General features: G+C 43.5%; 1 protein-coding gene across 5 annotated transcripts in view; it reads right to left on the bottom strand.

The window, feature by feature from the left end:
- LOC147692727 (cyclin-dependent kinase 17-like) overlaps positions 1 to 17,070 on the bottom strand; it is a 600,938-nt gene that overhangs the window by 398,703 nt on the left and 185,165 nt on the right. For all 5 annotated transcript variants that reach the window (XM_086938922.1, XM_086938918.1, XM_086938917.1 and 2 more), the window contains one exon: positions 9,366 to 9,499. In XM_086938922.1, the coding sequence (XP_086795048.1) occupies positions 9,366 to 9,499 (134 nt within the window). The remainder of the gene's footprint in view (positions 1 to 9,365; positions 9,500 to 17,070) is intronic.

Here is a 17,070-nt window from a genome sequence, read left to right as displayed (position 1 = left end):
AGCCTGTGTCAGTGACTCGATATCCCACTATAGGCTGACCCTTTCCCTTTAAAATGTCTTCCCCTCCCGTACCTAGCAGCTCCCACGAGGGGTTCCCGCGGACTCCCACCCGAGTAGAGCTCGTTTACACCCCCTTTGCAGTTTCCCCTGGCAGCCCCCGGAGGTTGCCTGAATGCCTCGGTCGTTAAAGGCACCAAATAGCCGCACCCAGCATAAGCTGACAATTGCCACAGTGGGGTGATTCACACTGCAGGCGATAGTGACAGCCTCTACCCGAAACAACCGCTCACTGGGATTTCCTCCGCAAGCCCACCACTCCGCAGTTACCCGTCAGCGGCGATTACAGTTTGCCTTGAACTGGACGATAGCAGGGATTCATTGATAGAACGCCACAGCCAACTCCCTCCCTCCAATTTAAGTAGTCGCAAAACTGACTAAAACGGAGCAAATACACCGTCCCGATTCAACAGTACCTAATATTTATGTTTCTGAAACAAATCCAAGTTAACGAGTTGCTTTCTTGTGATGTGCTCATGTCAAAGACACCAGTACAAAGGACATTAAACTAATGCCTCGGGAGTTTCACACAGCCGAGGCTTGGGCGTTCTTAAAATGGACTTTTCAGATTTGGAGCCTTCGTGTGTTGCCTCATTTGTTTGCATTTTTTTTTCTGTAAATGGCACATTGTTACTCCGTTTTAAGACATTCGAAAAGACTGGTGTGTTGTTGGCATGTAGGTGCCACATTATTTCGCGGGTGGTTCGGACTGGATTGTTGGCTTGCCTTGTGTGGCTGTGGCTGACTAGCTTGCCATATGAGAGCTCGATGGTTTACAGTTTGAAAGACCAGCAACAACGAGAAGGCACGGCCAGTGGGAGGGGGGGGGACGGGGCGGGAAAAGCACGGACAGCGGGAGGGGGGCGGAAAAGGCACGGACAGCTAGGGGGGGGGGCGGGAAAGGCACGGACAGCGGGAGGGGGGTGGGAACAGCACACGGGAGGCGGGAACGGGCACTCACCTGCACTTCTTCCGGCGGTGGTCGGCCTGGAATGAACAAAAAAAAAACGCCCACCGCCGAGATGACGCGCACAGAGGGGCGGAGAGGGAAGAAATCGCGGGAACGCCCACGAATCTGGTCCGGCCATGACGGACAGATCTCTGTTCCAATGGCTAGCCTCCATTTATGGAGCTAGCCAATGGAACAGAGGGCGGATTCCCAAGCCACTCTACTGTTCTCATTAGGTTTTCACCTGCGTGAAAAGCTGCGCAGTGCGCAGCTTTCACTTAGGCGAAACCTAAAGACACTTCGGAGTAACCCGCATGTCTGGCTGCACACTCCCTTGGTACAAGTCTACCATACATGCAATTCCATGTACCATTAGTAAATACTTGCCCAGACATGGTTTACTTTATTTTTAATATTTTTTTTTCATTAAATGCTTGTACAACAGGAAGCTTTTTTGGTGAGCACTCCACTCTATTACGCTCTGTATACGCTATCCGGCTGGTCCACATTTCACGCCCGGATAGTTTAAAGAGTTAGGAAGAGGTAGTGTCCTTTTAGTAGCACACTAGTCTTTTTCTCTCCTAGGGCTATACAACAGGCACCCTTGAGCAACAAACACATTCAGCCGGAGGTGCCATTCTAGGTCACCATCTTCGTTTTTCTGACAGTCTAGTGTTTGTACCAATTGTGCAGTTTTTTTTGTGGCAAAACTACCGATTATGCTCCGTATTAAAGGACACTGCCCACACTGGCTCAATGTTTCACGGAACCGTGGCGAGGCAGTGTCCTGGTGAGGAGGTAACCTTGATATTATAAATACGGCACAGCCGATTTGCAACAGTGAAACGCTGTTCAATTAGGAAGGATCTCAAAACCAAGAGTTTTTCTTTTTCTTTTTCAATTTCTTTTAACAGTGTATGACTAGGTACCCCTTCCCTCCCCTTTTGAAGGCTCATGTGGCACTATCTGGGCAATATAAGAGTACGTGAACAGCCTAAACTTTGGAGGCTTCTTTATCGGTCACAAAACAGTTTTTTGAAGGAGAGATATATTTAAGAGATACTCTTAGTTATACTGATCATATGGACATGCACACCACGCATTTCATTTGAGTGTAGAAGGGATCTCTTCTAGATCCTCATGAGAAGCCAGGGGACGGCTTCGAAACATGTTAACACAGGAGACCTTGGACATTAAAGCATAGTATCTCCATCTCATTCCCCACTTTTTATTATACTAGCTCAAAGGAACATCAATATTTATTTTTTCCACTCAGACAGGTTTTTTTTAATTTTTTACCATTCACTCACTTCTGACCCTTCCACTCACACTCCTAAATCACGCATAGTAATGTTTTTTGTTTTTCATAACCAGTGCTCCCATGTAGTCATAGGTAGCAGCACGCCCCGTCCCGCTGCGGGAGGGAAGACCCCAATGATGAAGCATGCCACCAAGGGTCCTTTTGGTGGGTGAGGGGTATTTAAACCAAGCTGTGTGCTTTCCACCACTGTAGGAGACACACATAGTCTGGAGGAATACTTCTATACTTTCCTACAAGGGTGGACCATTTGATTTTTGTCAATATAATTTGAAGGGGACGTTTCCTCCTCTTCTGCTCTTTTGAGCATTACCACTTCACTCCCTTCTTGTGTTACTTTGATATAAGGGCAAGTACAGGGTCTTTAAAAATATCATTGGAATGCATCATCATGCCTTTTAGCATGGGTGAACTTTGAGTTTTCCTTCCTATGTATAGAACCTAATGTATCAAATAGAAAGTCCTCTTCTATGGATTCCTTGAATAGTGCAACTCCATAGTAGGAAGCTACCCTGGAGATTAACTTCTGGTATGCTGTGTTGTCATCAGGAAGTGATGGTTTTGCAGGGTATAAATCAGGATCATTAATCCATAGCTTGATCAATATTATAATCATTCTATGGATCTATTGGTGGTTGACTGTCATCTCCCTTCTCTATATCAGGCTGTGTATGTGGAGAACCCTGTGGCGTGATATTGAAGGGGTCTGAGCCTGGTAATGGTGCAAGTGGTGAAGGGGACTGAGGGATAGAGTAGATAGTACTTGTAGCCATGTCCTCCTTTTTAGAGGAATTTGGGAGCTGGTATCCACTGCAACAGTTTTTCTTTTGGATGGTATTGCATCCTTGGCCCAAAAATGTATAGTGTCTGGATTAACGTAAGTTTTCTTTTGTTTAGGGTCCAGTTTTTCCTTCATAAGTTCCAGTATAGGTTCCGGAGGTTTTTGAAGGATTTCTTTTGGTTCCGAATTTTTCAGTGCCGAGCTGGACCTGTTTTTCGTATCCTTTGGAACTGAAGGTTTCGGTTACAAGGGTGTTTTGTCTCGACTAAACCCCGAACCGGAAGGCTTAAAATGCTGTTTCGGTGCCGAGCCTGAAGGTGGGGCGTTAGAAGCAGTCTCTCTGTGCCGATCCTGTCCTGAAGGCAATGTGGCCCAGAAGCCTCTTATTTGGTCGAAATGATTTTGGTGGGCAAAGGGGTTTTGTTACTCCCGGCACCCTGTCCAGCTGTAATTTCTTCGGCCTCTAAGCCGATCTACATTTCTGAGGCCGATACCTCGATACAGTAGACCTCTTCCTCTTCTGCCGAAGCTCCCATTTCCCTGAAGATATCCTGTGTGTACGTGATGCTCTGCGCTGCATGTCCTACGTCGAGGTCCCACAAATTCTTTTTCTTTTTGCAAGCTCTGCAATCTTCTTCCTTGTGCACCAATGAGAGGCACAAGTTGCAGACTTTATGCAGGTCGGTGCGTGGATACTTTGAGTGGCACAGAGGACAGAACTGAAACGGAGTCCATTCCATTGGCAGAAGACTGGATGATTATGACGGAGTGGAAGTTGACCGACGTGGCTACGCCAACAACGTCTTCTCAATCGAAGATGGGAAGTTTTATTATTTTTCTGACATGCAGGAATAAGGGGACGCGTACGAAACAATACCGACGAGGGTACAGTGGGTTGCGCATAAGGGAATCCTGCAGAACGGTCTCGAACTGGAGTGCCGCAAACCACGATCGAACCCGATGAAGGAAAAAAAAGCAATCCAACAATGAAGTCTATGCCAATGCGCACTATCACCGAAAGGAGTAGTCACCTTACCTTGAGACAGGGAAAGACTTCTTCAAACAACTTGCAAACATCCGGACCAAACACTAGATGGTAGGAGTATGCAAAGCATGTGTATATACATCACACATTCCTCGAACATTCTCTTCCCTTCCCTCTGGCACGGGTGGTATCCCTACTATTACTGCAAGATATGGGCAGCATGCTGGAGGAAGATTTAAAATCTATGGAGAAAGTTGTACTCTAGTGGGACATCTATTCTGTACTGGGGTGTTCAATGGTCTTATTAAACTAGGAGGGGTCAATCTATAGTTCCCTTGCTTTCCCAACTGAGACTTTTCAGGTGGGAATGAAATATTTAAGTCCCTCTCTGAGGAAGAAGAGAGGGGATGACAGTTACCCTTAGAGTTCTGGTGTAAAGAGCCCTGGGTTTTGACACTATTCCCGGCTATACTGTGTAGTGTTACCTCAGAAGAAAAGGGATGAGGCGGCAATAGATTTGTCACTGACTGAGACTTTAGTACAGCTTCTATATTCAGGATCGTTTTCTCTAGGTCACCATTTCTGTCCAAGATGGGAGTTATGGAAGTAGTAAACATCATTCTGATCAGATCCAAGAGCCCACTCAATGATTTTAGTTCTTTAATAGAACTGCATCACTAGCAAGGGGAGCCATAAGCTGTGAATTTACGGTCCCTCCTGATGATGTAGATTTGCGGCCTATCTTTTTGGAATTGATGATTTGGGCCTGGCTTCCCCATTTATTTTCTTTTTCGCCTTTGATAGAGCTCAATGAGAGATCAGAAACCACTGTGAATAGACCTTACCAGAGTCCTCCCTCCTCTTGAATCTGAGTAGAAGAGATGGGCTCCTGTTGAGTCGGTGCACTCACTCCTATGGCGAGGGAAGCACCATTAGTATCACAAAGTAAAGTAATAAGCTGTAAGGTGCCTAAACTCGGATTCTTCCCCAGATCCAATGACAATCGTCTCTCAACGGGCTTGATCTCCTTTAAGGCTACACTAACAGCCCGATTAAGAAAAGCTCCCAAAGTGGTACCCGTTTGTGTCTGGCAGGAGCCAGGTTCTTTCTTCTTCCCTGATCGGAATTTGCACTCTAGCATTTTGTATGCCTGAAAAATAACAGGGGTATGAAATCTGGCTCACTGCGAAAATTACGGGAATTGGAGAATCTCCAAGGCAAACCAAGGATGGTGACCCTGCCCAGCCTCTTCCGGCGATTGGTGGGCTTGGCATGTGAATGGGATCCCTTGCTATGTACCCCAGATCTCGCCCGTTAGCGCTGCCTGGCGTGATGTCTCCCAGACACTGACTCCCTTTTGGCAATGTCAGATCACAGCAGTTGCTTAAGTCCAGCCTGTGTGGCTTACTGCCCGGTTTAAACATTCCAGAGGGAAAGAAGAAGTTGAAGCGGGGAAAAGAAGAAGCCCCCTGTTCATGCCTCACCACATATTCTCGGTAATTGAAGGCACATGCAGCAGTGCAACACAGACTATCTGGTGTGCTTCTCTCCCAGTCTTTGCTGATACCTTCACCCACACGTACAGGAATGGGTGCAGATGAAGATGTAATTGTAGTTTGTCAGCAAATAAGCGATAACTGGAAACTTCGCTGGATCTCAGCTGTAAGGGTCTCTAGTCTTGGGCCTCCAGAAGCTCTTTGCAAAAAGAACAACTGATGGACAGAATGCAGAACAATGTCATACATTCACTTCAGTACAGAGATCTAGGTCATCGTTTTTTTTGTTCACCTTGCCATTACAGTTTGGACCCAGCCATATGCAAATCAGTCTTGACCCTGCGCCCAATTGGAACAGTTCAGCTCGAACTGCCAGGCCAGGTCCTCCCTGGACTGGAAACAAGCATCCAAGGACCGGTTTCGGGCTTTCAGCCCTCATCAGCCAGGATAGCTTGACTCATATGGCATGGAGAGCACAGAACTCACATCTGAGCATACCCATCCCACTCGGGGTGACAAATGCATAAAGAACAATTGATGCACAATTGTTTCATCGCATAGGTGGCCCTAAGTGGGAAAGGTATGCCCAGACGTGTGTCCTGTGCTCACTGCACCACTGGATTCAAGCTAGCCTGGCTGATGAAAGGTGATGCCCTGAAACTTGTCCCAGGATGCTCGTTTCCAGTCCAGGGAGGACCTGGCTTGGCAGTTCGGGATGGACTGTTCCCACAAGGAACAGGGTCAAGACTGATCTGCTTATGGCTGGCTCCAAACTGGGGTGGTGGTTAGCAAAAGAATGATGGATTTTACCCAGGTCCTTGTGACTGGGGTTGAATGTTTGCCTTGTCCAGCATTCCGTCCATCAATTGTTTCTTTTGCACATCCAGAAGCTCTAACTCTTTTCTATCCCCCTCCCCCCATGGGACTACTACACCTGCCCAGAGTTGCCCCTTTATCACCAAATGCAGTTCAGCACCTGCAATTCCCAAAATGCCATGCACCTGCCTGACCACACCCAGCCACCTTGCCCTGCCGTACACCAGAGTCCACCCGCCTTCGCGATTAGTCCGGGCACAGTGATGGAGTGGCAGGCGCAGCAACTCTTATGTAACTGTGGTGTTTCAAGGTCCACCACGGATCATAGGATCTGGAGCAAACACTACAGCTGCATCTACAGTATCAAAAGGAAGGGGGTGGAGGTTGGCTTCACGAAAGACTTCCGGAACCACTTGAACCCAGCGAGAGACCAGCTGCACATGCTCCTCCACCTCCTCCTCCTCCTCCTCCTCCTCCTGGCTCACAGCTCACTCTCCGCCTGTGACGCCTGTGGACAGACATGAGCACAGCAAGAGGGGAGTAGCTCTATCAAAACATCATATGTTTGTGGCCAAAATCAATCACCCCATACATACTCAAAAAGTAAGAGTTTGAGGAGAAGGAAAGTTTGGATTCTCTAGATGTTTGCGCTGTAATATTTTTGGCTCACTAAGGACAAAGACATCTCCTGGAGACGATTTCATGATTTAGGAGTCACTGGAACTCTGCTAGCGCAGTTGTGCTGCATGGATGGGGGCATCAATCCGGCCACACAAGGTCCAAAAATTGAAGTACCCAAACCACCAACAAAGGCTACATGACTTGGGAAAACCCTAGGCCTACAGAACCACCAAGTCTGGTATGTAAACAAGCAGCAGTATATTATAAAGCCAAAGAGAAATGCCAGAGGTGACTGGGTACTCAGAAAGACACAAAAAAGTAGTTCTCCCAGAGGGCTAAATAACAGAGGCACAGAATAAAGGGCATGGCACTTATTTACACAATTCCCAATGAAAAAGCAGTTCTCAAACCAAGCACCATGTTACAATGAAGCATATAAAGATAAGGATGACTAGGTTTAGTTCAGAACTTTCAGTGGGATCTAAAGGGCACATGTAATAAGGAGGATCTGTGTTCAATGAATACCTGAGATAATAGGGGAAAAGAAGACGAACCCCAATCTTACCAGAAAGCACACCATGCAGACAAGGTAAAGGGTTAAAGGCTCATGATACAGAAGGTAAGTAGGAAAGAGATATTCCAGGTGCTACACATTTTTAAAACGGAATACCTATGAAAAGCACATTCGGAAAAAGGAGTCAAAGTGCACACCAGTTGGAAGGAAGAATCAATAATTAAATGTAAAGGAAGGTTAGAAACGGGTTTGACACTTTAAATAAAAGACACAAAACACAGGACCAAGAGCCAAATAAGCCAGAACTGGAGTAAACCAAAACAAAATAGAAAAGGCAAGTTGGGAGAAAAAGTGAAAGATGGTGCTTTGACAAATATCTGATTTTAGAAAACAGTCTAATAAGAAGATTTATTGTAGGTAGTGGAAAATATGACATAGGACAGTGATCAATGAGTGAGTGACATCCAGTAAGAGAATTTTTAAAGGCAAATCCCTTAAAAAGCACCCAAATGAGCATTTAATGCTTCTAGAAACAGTACTACAAACCACTCCCTTACAATATATATCATATACTTTGCTCCAGGCTGAAACCCAGTGTACTCTTACTGCATCCAACTCAAATTCAGCATACATATCTATATCCAACAGTGCCTAGCAAGAACTGGTGCAGCTGTATATTCAGCTCAGACTTAACATGCATTAAACATCTGCGAAGGCATGGAGAGACCGATCCTCGAACTTTCTCCAAGAAGATAAACGATACAAGTAAGGAGCTAAGCAGGATGCAGGAGACAACTATCTTATAAAATACCAAATGTTTCCCCATAGAATGGTATAGATTGTCTTCAGTGCACACCACACTAAAGCACAAGAAAACATAACCTGAGAGAAACAAATGAAATGATGCTTGGGAAACTGACAGACAACAAAATATTTGGCTACAACAGAATATTTGGCCACGACCATAGTGCACCACAACTATAAAGCTACCTAAAAATGCATCCTCAATAGCCCAGTTTACTTCACTCGTAACTATACATTATAAAACTTAAGTAAACCTCATCACATCTTTTCACACACAATGCAGAAAGGAAGCCTTTGATCAAGAAAATTAATTCCGTTGCAGAATAACCCACTCATTGTACCACCACCAGCCTTAGGTCAAAACAAGCATACAAGTTTAGAACACAAATGAATGGTCCTACATAAAGTAGTTGACTAACAAGGACGCCTTGACAGAGCAGACACTACTGATTGGCCAAAGGTCAGCGGTTTTCTCTTGAAGAACCAAATAAATATCACAAACTAGGTCAAATGCACCAAACGGCAGACTAATTAAATATCTCCATTATCACTAATCCAACATAATTTGATTGGTATTTGTATAGCCCTAGAACAGTTTTGACAAAGACGTAAAAAGGAAAGACTATACCAAGTTGGGACCCAAACAATGACAAGCATCTGTTTTCGGTTATTGGTGGCCACTTTCTCTTTCCATTTCAAAAGTAATAATTTAACAGGTTAAAAAAATATACTCATTTACTAAGAAAAAGCTGGAAGAAAGACTTCTAAAACAAAATAAAGCAAACTGATTTACTGAAAATTTAATTTTTTGAACGTGACCATCTTGTAGAAATTGTACACTAACTAGGAGCAGTGCATTTTAAGAGCCATTCAAGGATAAGACTTAAAGGCTAGAGCCCCACAACAGTGAATATGGCAATTAAAAATAATCTTGGCTCTTAAATTAATTGCATATTTTTACAGTGGATTTCAAGGATAAAGTAAAAAGAATGTTAGTAAAAATCAAAAAATGTCCTCTACTTACTTCTGTTGATATTCGCCTGTGGTGGTGGTTCCTCATTCTTACTCGGACAGGTGACTGTATCTCATCAGAGGATGTCCCTGAGGCTTGGTCACTTTCACCATCTGAACCCATTTTCACATTCTCATGCACGATGCCTGTAATCAACCAAAACCCAACATTTGTATAACAGTTATGTCATCAAAAATTGAAGAAGCAGACTAAGAGAAAAGGTAATACATATAAAACTTTATAAATAAATAATTCAATACTTTACTTCAAACTTCGATTTAATGCACATAAAAAATATAATTTTAGATAAAAATCGAAAAAAGACTTGAATCACATACTATTTACACATAACGTTCATAAATCACGCAGGGATTTTCTGACTCATAAGGTGTGCAATAAGTATGATGACACACATGCACAAATTTCAGGCGAGTGCAATTGTTGCAAAAAGATCTGTATGGTTTTACAGTGTCTAAAATTGGGCTCTTTTAAAAGAGGGTTAAGAAAAAACGTTCTGGGCGCATTATAAAAGCTACAAAACAGTGTAAAATGCCTTGAGTTGAGCAGTTATAACAAATTTCCTACCAACTAGAGTTTCCCTGGGTCTCGCGAGTAAAATTATACCTCACTTGTGTGGGTGGGCCAAGTGCCAGTGACAGGTAAGGGTCAAAAATATGTAGAGATTGAGGGGATATCACAGCAAGTTTCTTATACATTTTTAGGCTGACTCTGCTTTGGACACCCACACAAGTGAGGTATCATTTTACTCAGGAGACCGAGGGGAATGCTGGGTGGTAGGTAATGTGTGCCGTCGTGATAATCCCACACAGAAACGTTAGGAAAATAGGATTGATTTTTTTTAGCTAAATCTGGGGTTTGCAGGGGATTCTGGGTAAGAAAACGTTGAGAGATCCATGTAAGGCACATATCCCTGGACTTGTCCCGGTGTCTAGTTTTCAGAAATGTCTGGGTTTGGTAGGTTTCCCTAAATGGCTTCCCTGCCCGGGACCAAAAACACAGATGCCCCCCCTTGTAAAACCAGGTCGTTTTGTGATAGTTCATTTTGATGTCTCCACAGTATGTTTTGGGCCATGTCCTGTTGCGGGCACTAGGCCTACCCACACAAGTGAGGTATCATTTTTATCAGGATGCTTTAGGGAATGATAGGTGGGTGGACATTTGTGGCTCTCCACAGATTCCAGAGCATTCCATCACATAAATGCGAGGAAAAGTTTTTTTTTTATTCAATTTGTGGGGTTTGCAAGATATTCTGGATAACAGAACCTGGAGAGAGCCACACGTCAACCCATCCTGGATTCCCCTGGGTGCCTAGTTTTTTTTTTTTTTTAAGTACAGGTTGGCTAGGTTTCCTTAGGTGCAGCTGACCTAGGGCCAAAATCGACAGCTAGGCACATTGCAAAAACAAGGTCAGTTTTCAGTGGAAATATGTGATGTGTCCACAATGCGTTTTAGGCCTTTTCCCATTATGGGCAGATACTTGTTGAAACGTTTGCTAATTTGCGTATTCGACCCCATTGTTTTAGTTACACAGACCCCCAGGTACCAAAACGTCTGCAGAGGATCAAGGGGCACACCCTGCACCAAAATATTTTCCCTATCGGTTATGTAAGGGTTAACAACATAGTTAGTTTTATTAACATTGAGCTCAAGGGCCCGATTGCTGCAGAAACTTAAAAAGCGATCAACTACTGCCTGCAGAGCACATGGGATTTTAGAAATTAAAAGCATATTGTATGCAAACAGCAGCAACGGGATTCTACGAGGGCCCAATTTAGGTGCATCATTGTGAGGAAAATCGTTCCTGAATTTTTTTAAGTACACTGTGGCATGCAAAAGTAATGTACTTTTCCTTTTTGTCACCAAAAGAAGTGGATGGATAGTGAATTACTAACTGACATTAGATGGTCTTATGAGTTCTGAGTCTCTAATCACAAACCACCAAGTAAGACGTGGACTGCTCTAATTTGCTACCCTGATGGTCATATGCTAAAAGGATCTGTCCACTTGATGACCAGGTTTCAGCTCAACAGTAAGGTAAGCTTCAGGAAATCACTGGTAAATGGCTTGGTTTGTTGAAATCTGAGCCCAGTAACCCCTATATGCCGCAGGACTCCTGACAATTCAATTAGTACCAACTTAATTCAAACATACAGTATACACATCTACAGATGGATCCATTACAAGAGATATCTCATATTGACCCGGTGAAGATGGACAAAAAGTGCAATGTGAACAGTGAAATCACTGAAAGACCTAATACAATTACATCTGAAGAACAACCTATCTATTATCAGTTTTCTCTACACTATGTTTATTTGTTAGTATTGTTCAAGTTTGGACCAGTACAAAACTTCAGCATATTTTAAGCTCTTAGAAAACGTAAAAGAAATAAGTAAAACAAATAATTATCTTTGGTGAACAAAAAGAAAATAATTGGGAAACTTGTAAAGAGAAAATAATTTTCTCTGCCGCCACCAAGTTCAATGCTACAAGAAACGGCAGAAACAATGTTATGCCCTTCAGGCACAGGATAACAGGGTAGACAAGCAGAGGTTTGGAGGATTGGTGACCTATGTGTTGGGCATCCGAAAGTTTGGCTGGAATGGTAGCAGCAGTTTTTATATGGCATTTGGTAAACACACAATAATTTTCTGAAAATGTATGATTTTTATGTAATCATAATGCTGGTTGGCCAAGAAGTAGTACTATAGGTAGGGCTGAAAGAAAGAATTTACAAAATCACAGTGAAAGCAAATTTAAGAAGCCAGACTGTCACAACATTACAAATATTGAATTAAACCTTACTGGCACTTAAAGATCTACATTGGTTCACAGGGTATAGAAGAGATAAAAAATCCAGATTCCTGCACCAATATTAAGGAGCACTAGAGTTTAAAACATTGAAAACACGACAATTCATGAAGGCTTTTCCATCATATACTGAACCTTATGGAACTACTCCCATAATCACTTGCAGCAAACCCTAAAGAAAATAAATCTGAACGACCACAAAAATATTCAACAAATCATCACAAATATTTACTCTGTCTCCACAGTGATAATGGTTTAGCTTTGACCTCCCTCATGAAATGCTACGCGAAACCAAAGGGGATGATGGACGGAGCGCTTGAGTAAATCAAACACTCACCACCAGTCAACAGATTTGGGTAGAATCCATCATCATTCTTTAGCTCACTCCACCACCCCAGTTCAGACATGGCCAAATGCAAATCAGTCTGACCCTGTGCCTTATGGTAACAGTCCAGTTTGAACTGCCAAGCCAGGTCTTCCCTGGACCGGAAACAAGCATCCTGGGACCGGTTTCTGGCTAATCAGCCGTCATCAGCCAGGCTAGCTTGAATCCAGTAGCAAAGTGAGCAAGGGACCCACGTCTGGGCATACCCTGCCAAGTTAGGGCGAACAAAGCGATAACAAAGGGGATGATGGACGGAGCGATTGAGTAAATCAAACACTCACCCCCAAGTCAACAGAAATGCTACAGTGCACAAAATAGCTTTTGTCAAAAAACAGCGCCTTTATAAACGAACGGGAAGAAACGTTTATCTGAAATAAGGTAACTAAGAAATGATGTGACCACACATATTTAGGCTAAACTGATTACTACAGGAGCTAAGTTCATCCTTGGGTTTTGAAGATTAGCCATCTGAATTTTGCGACCACAAAATACAGAGAGTTTGTAGCAAAACAGCTTTACCTTTGAGACTTGAGGCCAGTTTAATAATGAATGCATGGAACCACTTATGTAAACTACCAGAAAACAGACTGTTAGCCTATCTCGGGGACACCATCCAAGAAAAGATTGGCAGCAGAAAACCAAACAAGCATTTGAAATGCAATAGGTCTCACATTTACGCGAGTTTAAGCTATTGGCATTGTAAATGACAATATGTTTTATTTCTGTTGCAAAACCAAAAGATAAATAAAAGGCATTGTCATTTTCAATGCCAATCGCTGTAACTTGCGTAAATGCGAGACTGGTTGCATTGCAAATGATTGTATTTTTGGTGCAATCGAAATTATGTAAATCCATCAAGGAGGTGGGGCTTTAGAGAAATGGCATTTATCTCGGACTCCATTCACGGGCCTGCAAGTGGGGGCCGAGAGGTGGACTCCATGGGCTGGCATAAAATAGCCTTCTAAAACCAGCCCTCTAAGTAAAAGGGTGTGCTTTAAGGAAACGCCCATGGCCTTATGCCCATACCAATTCTCCGAGCGGCATTCATCCCAACATTTTAGGAGGGGAAAGTTTGATATTATTAAAAAAAAATGATCAGGAGAATGTGTTTCTCTCTGACTTTTATTGAAGCAGGGTCAATTTCAGGCGTGACACAGCAACAAAAAAAAAGATTTTTCGCGCGCAAAAAAAAAAATCGGGAGTCTCCCGCATTAATCAGGTCTATTGGCAGGTATGCTTGAGGACACGTTTTAAGGCTGGTGCTGCTAACAAATCATTGTTAGGTAGGCGACTAATGCACAATCTGTTCTCCTGGGTTAACACATTTTGTTCACAACACCTATTCAACACTCGGGAGGTAACAGAAACTAACAACAAGCATTTGCAAGCTACTTGTGCTACTGCCGTCTTGGAAGCTGGTGCGCTTCTACTATGGCATTTATGGTCCCACTAGGGATTTGAAATCGGAAGGGATTCAGGGCAGCAGGCTGCAATGAGCAATGCATTACTACAAGGTCTGCACCAATCCCAGGTAATCACCAAAGTATTTCTACATGCGCCCACAGAGCTGGAGAAGGACACTACAAGGTCTGGGCTCGCCCGCATCTACTGAATTTGCAAGATATCTTGTGAGGGTCCGGTGTCGGCGGTCCTTCGTCACAGGGCCAACATTGCTGTAAGTTGTCCCTCTCCTGCAGACTAGCTGAGGGGGGCGTGGACGTCGCAGTGAGGCTTCTTGGGCTGGGGTTGAGGCACACATTCGTCTGGCTTCCGCTGCTTCATGAGAGTGCCCACTCAGCGCATCTCAGTTGTCAGAGCCACAGGGAGGCCGGATCAGGGCAAGCGCCAGTGCTTATAGTCAGGCGCGCAGGTCCTCCAGCGCTCATAAACCAAGAAAGAGGATTGGGACACACAAACACTGATCGTAGCCCACAGCTCTGCTTGTAAGCAGGATTGCGGGTCCTGAAGCACACGCAACCCAAGAGGTGGGACTGGGACACAAGTCGGCATGGAGCGCAGAACAGTCTCTGTAGTAGAATTAAACAAGGCAGAAGAGACCTGGGAGGGCAGGGAGCGGGAGGGCAGGGAGCGAGACGGAGTGAGCCTGCACAACTGCTGTCCGGCCGCGAGAAGAGACGGCGCGCGAGAGACACCGTGAGCATGTACATCTGCTGTCTGGCCGCTAGCTCACATCGCCAGAAAAGAGACGCTGTGAGCGTGCACATCAGCTGTCTCGGGAAAGTGCACATGTCCGGTCCCCCTTTCGACCTCAAGTCGGCAACAATAGACCTCGCTAGTGACAGCGCTTCGCACTGCGTTGCTAGGCGAGACCTAAAAAGGAAAGGATAAAAAGTACAAAGGTGCAAGTTGCTCTTACCAAATATAGTTATTGTAAGAGAGCATATCAGATGGCCAGATATATACATCGTTAAAAGCGTACAACCTCAGAAATACAAATTCACTAGCTAGGAAATCAAGCAACAAATCAGGCTATAAATCTGCTAAATGTTCTCCCGTTACAAATACACAGGATGAGTGGGATTTGAGACCTTTGCAATATGTACTACTTAACACAAAGCAGTAGAAAAACGTGTATTATTGCTATGCCTCATCCCTCAGGTGGAAGAAAATGGAAAGAACTGTCAACTTAGGTCAACAAAAAAAACAGAGCCCTGATATACATCACAGGATGTAGACTAAATCCAATATTACACCAAGTAAAAAGTCTACTATACAGTATTTTACTGTGAGTCAATGCAATGAACTGCATCAATTACAAATTAGGGCCCCAAAAACATTTAATATGTTGTTGGATTTATATTATCACACTAATCTATTATTTTATTAAAACTATGACTGTCCATATTTTTTTCCGGGGGAGTTTTGCATTTATTCTCCAATGCAAGGTATATTAAAATAATATAAGTAGCTAAAAGAAGACATACTGGTGCCTTAACATGCTGTTCATATGCTTACAACAATTAAAATTAAGCACAGCAGAGGTTGGACATCTAGCAAAAAAATAGGACAAAAAAAGAAACTAAACAGGTCGGATTCTTTTTCGAACATTTTTCAGGCCACAAAGCGAAGCCACAGAATCAACCACAAGAGATTGTATTATAATTGTATTGTATACAATACAACCACAAGAAATCCTTGAAGATAAGCTAAAGAGCATACAGCTCCAGCTCGGGGTGCTTAAAAAAAATATGGTAAGCTCTCCTGGGATCATGGATTCAATGATCCGGGAAACTTACCATGGTTTTTTTCTAATGTTTTAGTGATGCTGGGGGCTGCTGAACTCCCTGCAGCCCTCCACACAGTTAATAAAATAATTGGCAGTGCCCCTGCTCCTTCTAGGTGCCCCACCAGGAATAAAAAGTATAATTCAAGAAGCCCTATTTGGGGATTTTTTATTTTCTTTTTTCTTTATTGACATTTTCCAATAACATACAGGAAATGGCACAGCAAACATCTCAACACATCATACTAAAATGATATAGGGCAAGTATCTATGTCTCACTGTGAGAGGGATGCAACAATAAGACGAGTTGAGTGCAGGATAAAATGTTCCAATACTTGCAAGTTCTTCAGTCCAATGGACAACCCTCACATAGGACTATGGGGTGCTCCTTGCACAGAGCAGTGAATATTGTTTTTTCAGTGACTTTCTATGGTTTTAAAGTAGCAGTCAAATTTGCAGAGTGGTGAAGAAAGGGGCGGGCCGCTGACTAGCTCGCAGGAATTCCGCTGTGTAGGACTTACATGAGGTACCAGGAGGGCTTTTTGGCCCCCAAGGTCCATCAGGAGTAAAAAGGACTACATCCCCCAACTAGTAGTGCACCAGGATACGCGTTTGCAGAGTGGTGGAGAAAGGGGGCGTGGCCTCCGAACACCTTTTAGCAATCCTGTCGCCTTTTTTTCATCTTCACTTTTTTTGTGGGGGCACTTGGTGAAGCCTAGTCCCAAGATGGCTGCCAACACTTCCTGGTTGAAGTATTGGAAGCCAATCAAAGTGGTGTGTTTCCCACACTTTCCATGACACACAGAACACACCTTGATACTTTTTTGAATTGCATTAAGATTAGTCAAATTACGCCAAAATTATAGACAAGTCAAAAAATGCTTTTCCTAAGGAAATTAGGTTCTAAATATAACTACCTACTGGCGACTGTCAGTACGGTATGATTGATTATATATATCTCATCGTATTAACCACACATTTTTGTGGTAACATCGGTCATACAACATGATGCATTACACTTGTTGTAAAGGAATGTGTGGTAAATGTATACAACGGAACATCTAATTCTTATAACCTGCATGTTGACGATACACAAATTCTGTTTAATATAGCCAACCCTAAAACACAGATGGCTCATCTGGTAATATGAAGGGAGCCATAGCCAATACTTTTACAGATTCTGCTAATGGAGAGCTTAAAAGTTTTTTCAAACTCAATCCTAATAAGGAGTTTTTCATCACCAGATTGCCTTCTAT

This window comes from Lissotriton vulgaris, chromosome 9 (genome assembly GCF_964263255.1).
Source record: "Lissotriton vulgaris chromosome 9, aLisVul1.2, whole genome shotgun sequence".
NCBI classification, from domain to species: Eukaryota; Metazoa; Chordata; class Amphibia; order Caudata; family Salamandridae; genus Lissotriton; species Lissotriton vulgaris.
This window is presented reverse-complemented; position numbering and strand designations above follow the sequence as displayed.